General features: G+C 39.2%; 1 protein-coding gene across 4 annotated transcripts in view; it reads left to right on the forward strand.

The window, feature by feature from the left end:
• The window catches only part of CCDC149 (coiled-coil domain containing 149), a 44,217-nt gene extending 40,058 nt beyond the window's left edge, over nucleotides 1–4,159 (forward strand). For all 4 annotated transcript variants that reach the window (XM_018565559.1, XM_018565560.1, XM_018565561.1 and 1 more), the window contains 2 exons: nucleotides 2,590–2,703; nucleotides 3,412–4,159. In XM_018565559.1, the coding sequence (XP_018421061.1) occupies nucleotides 2,590–2,703; nucleotides 3,412–3,941 (644 nt within the window). In that variant the 3' untranslated portion in view covers nucleotides 3,942–4,159. The remainder of the gene's footprint in view (nucleotides 1–2,589; nucleotides 2,704–3,411) is intronic.
• The last annotated feature ends 553 nt before the right edge of the window (nucleotides 4,160–4,712 follow it).

Below are 4,712 nucleotides of genomic sequence, written 5' to 3' on the forward strand. Positions count from 1 at the left end.
AGCCTGAGAAATGACTCTTTAGGCTCAAAGCTACTCCAACAGTATAAAGATACTTATTTTCATCTGAGCCCAATGACATTTGAAAATTATAGTCACATGGCTGAAAATAGATTGCCTTAGGCTGGTGTTAAAGCTTTGTGAATTGAGACTTTTCTCTGGCCGGCAGGAGGAGGGTAGAATTGTCGGTTAACAAAGCCTTTAATGTTCTTTCATGTAATTCTGTCAACACCTTTGTTCCATGACAGTTTTTTAAGCATCTGTTATCAGCACTGAGTTAAGGCAGTAGAAAGGACAGTCTTATAGCCTGCAATTCTGCTATGAGTGGGGAAGACTACAAGCGAATCATGAGGAAAAAGAAATACCCAAGAGGTTTTGCTGCACTGTGATCCCCTAGAAACTCCCTCGATTTACGGGAATTTCCAAAATATAGTTTGGAGGGGCTGAGAATAGTTGCACCAGCTCAGATGTCCAGCATAAGCACGAAATGGAAAATGTGGGGTTTTCCCTCTTGCGTAAAAAGTAAAACTTGCGACCATTTTATTCGGTAACAAACAATCCTTGGATTAGGCAATTTTGGCATTCTATTAGTACAGATGTTTTTAATTTGAGATAATTTCTCTAAGATATGCAGTATTTCTTCAATACTTTGAGCAGGTATTCAGTGGAAGTGTTAAATGTTTGTCCATTAAAGCAGCCACAATTTAAACATTGTGCTGCATCAAAAAGATTTTTAGGTCTAGATTAAAAAACTATAAAACTCTAAATTTTGTCCTGTTAACGCAAATCCTTTTTTCCTTTTTTATGCCATATATTTAGAGCTATGGGAAAAATAACTAATGACATACAGTATATGATGATGCAGTCTTTCATAGTTCTATTCTTTTTTTTACCTGTCGATCCTGCCAGTAGATCTGTTATTGTTCCAAAAGTTGATAAAACAATCTTCCAATATACTGCGCTTCCTTGGTGCCTAGGTAGCTCTGAATATCCTTGCATACTCTGTGTGTATCTAAAAGGCCATATGCAAAAAACAAAAACTGAGAGCACAGAATGTTCATAAAAGAACATTTAATTTGTACATACAAAGCTAGTTATCGAGTTGGTACCAAAAGGGGGGGGGGGGTGGAATTGTGCAAGCTGCGTGTTTGCCTTGTTCCAAGGCTCACCTCCCCCTGGCCCCCTGATGATATGGAGCTTGTATTGGAACCATTATTCCAGCCCTTTGCTGCTTATTTATAGCAATCAGTACCTGCCCCCCACTATGAAGAAGGGTAGCCCCAAAACATGTCAGTGGAGGTATTCACTTCACCAAGGATTCAATTTTGGGGTGCTAACTAGCAATGGCTTTGTATGTGGTTTTTTCCTCTGGTTCTCCCAGTGTCCACCTTCCTGGCTTACTCCCTCTCCTCTCCTATTGACGGCTTCTCGGAGAGAGTTTCAGCATCTGTTGGTGTGACCTGGCCTTTCTGTGGATGAGTAATCTTGTGAAGTATAAAGGTTAGATGTTATGAATGCATGCTTGCTCCAAGTTTAGTGGCTTAAAGTATTGAAGCTGAAGGGTCATCCCAAGTCCGTGACATAGAAAGTACTAAAGGCAATGAATCGGCATGAGAGCCAGGGAGCTAGTAATTTCTGAGGTTTGCAGTAGCAGCCTCCTTATGTCCAAATTATAGGTTTCCTTTGGGAACCCTTTTACATCTATATGTGCATGTTTTGATAATCTGCCATCCAAGTTTTCATTTTACAGAAAGTCGTCATTTTTCCCCCCCTTGAGCTGATGGCAGCGATGCCCCCCTAAACAATCACACACACACTCTACCTATCTAGGATCATGATTGCTCCTGTGATCAGATTGCTCCTGCTTCTCCTAGCTCATCTGATAGCTGTGGGCACCTTTTGATTTAGAAATCATCTGAGACCTTTATTTCACTCTACCTTTCTTTCATACTTTATTCATTTACTTGTAATTTCAGTTGTTCGTTGGAGTTTTCCAGTAAGGGAAGCATTGATATGCAATGTTAAAGACATCTCTCCTAGAGATAAAAGGACTCATGCCTTATGTTCATGAGCTTTAAAGGGGACCTGGGAGGATAGAATTATGGAAGCTTCTTCTGCAGGGTCTAGAGTTGTCATCCTGATCCTCACTTTAAATTCTGAGGAGTAGCTGACCTGGGGCAAGCATGCAGAATGGGAGTTAGGACTTTTCACTGGTGGCATGTTTGCTCCATTTCAGTGACTTAAATTTAGGTAAATCTCCCCAGAGCCTACACAGCAGTGGCAGTCTCTGTATTTCAAATCTCCCGTACACAATTATTGTCTGTTCCTGGAAATGGAGCTATGATAATTAGACTGAAGACAGGTCAAATCATAGCATGCTGCTTTAAACTAATCCTAAAAATAACAGTGTTTAACAGTGGAGCATGGAAGCTGCAAAATGTTGTTGTTTTTTTATTTGGTGACAGCAGTGTTCAAGAATGGCTGCAACTAACAAATCTGAATGTTTTTTAAAGCACAGTCATAAAACTACATTGTTGTGATCAGAAGGGTACATTTCTGACAGTGTTGAAGATGCGTTTGTCATTTTGGCAGGGGGACGGGACACCATCTCACTACAAGATCCACCAATAACGAACCCACAGCGTCCAAAGTCACCAATGATCACGTTTACGGACGTGCCTTGCCATAAACCTCTAACTTATGAAGGTAAGGCTGAAACCTGAATTTGAGTACTGAGCTATTTATTATGCTTGTCACCTTGGAGTGCGCCTGTTATTTTGCAATATATTGAAGGGATCATATTTTTGTCTCTACCATTATGTATCACTCCCTTCATTTATGTAGATTTACCTTGGAGAGATAAAAAGGTTGGATTGTGAAATAATTTTAGTTAAGATGCTAAATATCGGTTGAACATCCCACCTAATTGACCCACAGCCTAACTTCTTAGTGTTGATGTGGTAAAAAATAAACCTTAATTAGATCACAGGATTACTGTAGAGCAGGCATTGCGAGACCCAAATACATATTTATCTCCCTATTGCTGTTTAAAATTACAAAAAATTCTAACATGATGCCTATCTTTGATAAACCTTTCAACTACCTTGCATGTCTATCCTTCACTGTAACTGCTTAATCTACAGCTTAGCCCTACAAAATATTGCACATCCAAAATATTACAGATATGCTTTGTGCGAGAAGGAAGAGTAGGCAGTCAATTGATGATGCTACATAGTTAATATAATTCATACTGGAAATTGGGATTGGAACCAATAAATAGAAATTACTGGAGTGTGTCATAGGTAAATAGTGTATATATAAAATAATTAAATTTAATGTATTCATCTTGTTTTATTGTCTCAAGTTCCTTGCTTAGGTGCCACCCTTAGAATTTATATTATCTTGTTTCTATAGCACACAGGCAACAAAGTATTCACAAACGCTGTAGTGATTTGAGCACACAAGCCAACAATGAGACCACACAACCACTGGAAAATTCCCAAGATCCGCTTGGTAATTCTTATGAAAACATGTATCTTCATCCTTTAATCCCTCTATTGTGCTCCGAGAAGGAAGAACTGGAGAAGAGAGGGAAGGAGATAATTGAACTAACTGAAGAACTGGCAGCAGTTGAGCTGGAAGATAACCACCTTATAAGTTCAGTTGGAGGACACAGTGTTGCAGATGTGGCACCCCCTCTTGAAAGCTTTGAGCCTCCATTGTCCAGCCCAGTACCCACTGACCAATTGGAAGCAGATGTTTTATCTGCTGAAAGCTTAGATGAATCACAAGACTCTGTTGATGGAAGCTTAGACAGTGCCGGTCTCCAAAACTGTGTGGACACAAAAGAGCGACTGTTGGAGTCCTCTGTGACAGAGGAGTCATTAAAACCTGTTGGTAGTGATGAAAGTGTTGGAAAAGGAGTAGACGAGAATGGATCATGACCAAATGCCCTCCGTTTCCAAAGATGTGTCTTGCTTTGTTTAAACAATGTTGGTTTTATTTATTTGAAAATTCTTTCTAAAGTTGAACTCATTTTTATAGTCCATCGTTAAGACTACTAAACCTAAAACACAAGTTACCCCCGTTACCAGACATGCATGTAAACATTTGGGGAGATTACCAGTTAAGAAGATACTGGCTCTATATTGCTATAAACACATTGAGCAGGAGCTATTTGTCATCACAGCACCTACTCAGACAGAAATGGCTGATAATTTCAGACAATAGGTAGTGACCAATTTAGAAAAAAGTATACACAGTGGGAAATATCTGAAATTAAAGTAGATCTTATTGTTAGAAACGTCAATCCACTTTAATAAAAAAGAAAAGTGGCAAAAATACCAAATACTATTTGTAATTTAACAAAAAACTACTCGCCATAAATAAAAACTTCTGTTCCCCATTTCCTTCTCTGTTTGGTTCAATAAGGCCACCTTTCTCTGTTGATCTGCCTGTTTTTCAAAGCAGCTTCCATATCATTTAGTGACTGTAGGCTTAAACTGGATATTTCCATCAGTGACTTCAGTTTTGTCCTTGCAGCCAGCTTCTTCTGGGTAATTGAACAGGCAAAGGTTGCTGCAAAAATGGGAACCCAGTGGATTGGCAGGATAATGGACTTAGGGTTGCAAGAACGAATTAATAGATTCACTAATTGTCTCTAAAGGATGAATGTTGTTGGGCTAAACCATCCACTGACCTCCTATAGTTCTTAG

The sequence above is a fragment of the Nanorana parkeri genome, unplaced genomic scaffold (assembly GCF_000935625.1).
Source record: "Nanorana parkeri isolate BGI_ZX_2015 unplaced genomic scaffold, ASM93562v1 scaffold859, whole genome shotgun sequence".
Taxonomy (NCBI): Eukaryota; Metazoa; Chordata; class Amphibia; order Anura; family Dicroglossidae; genus Nanorana; species Nanorana parkeri.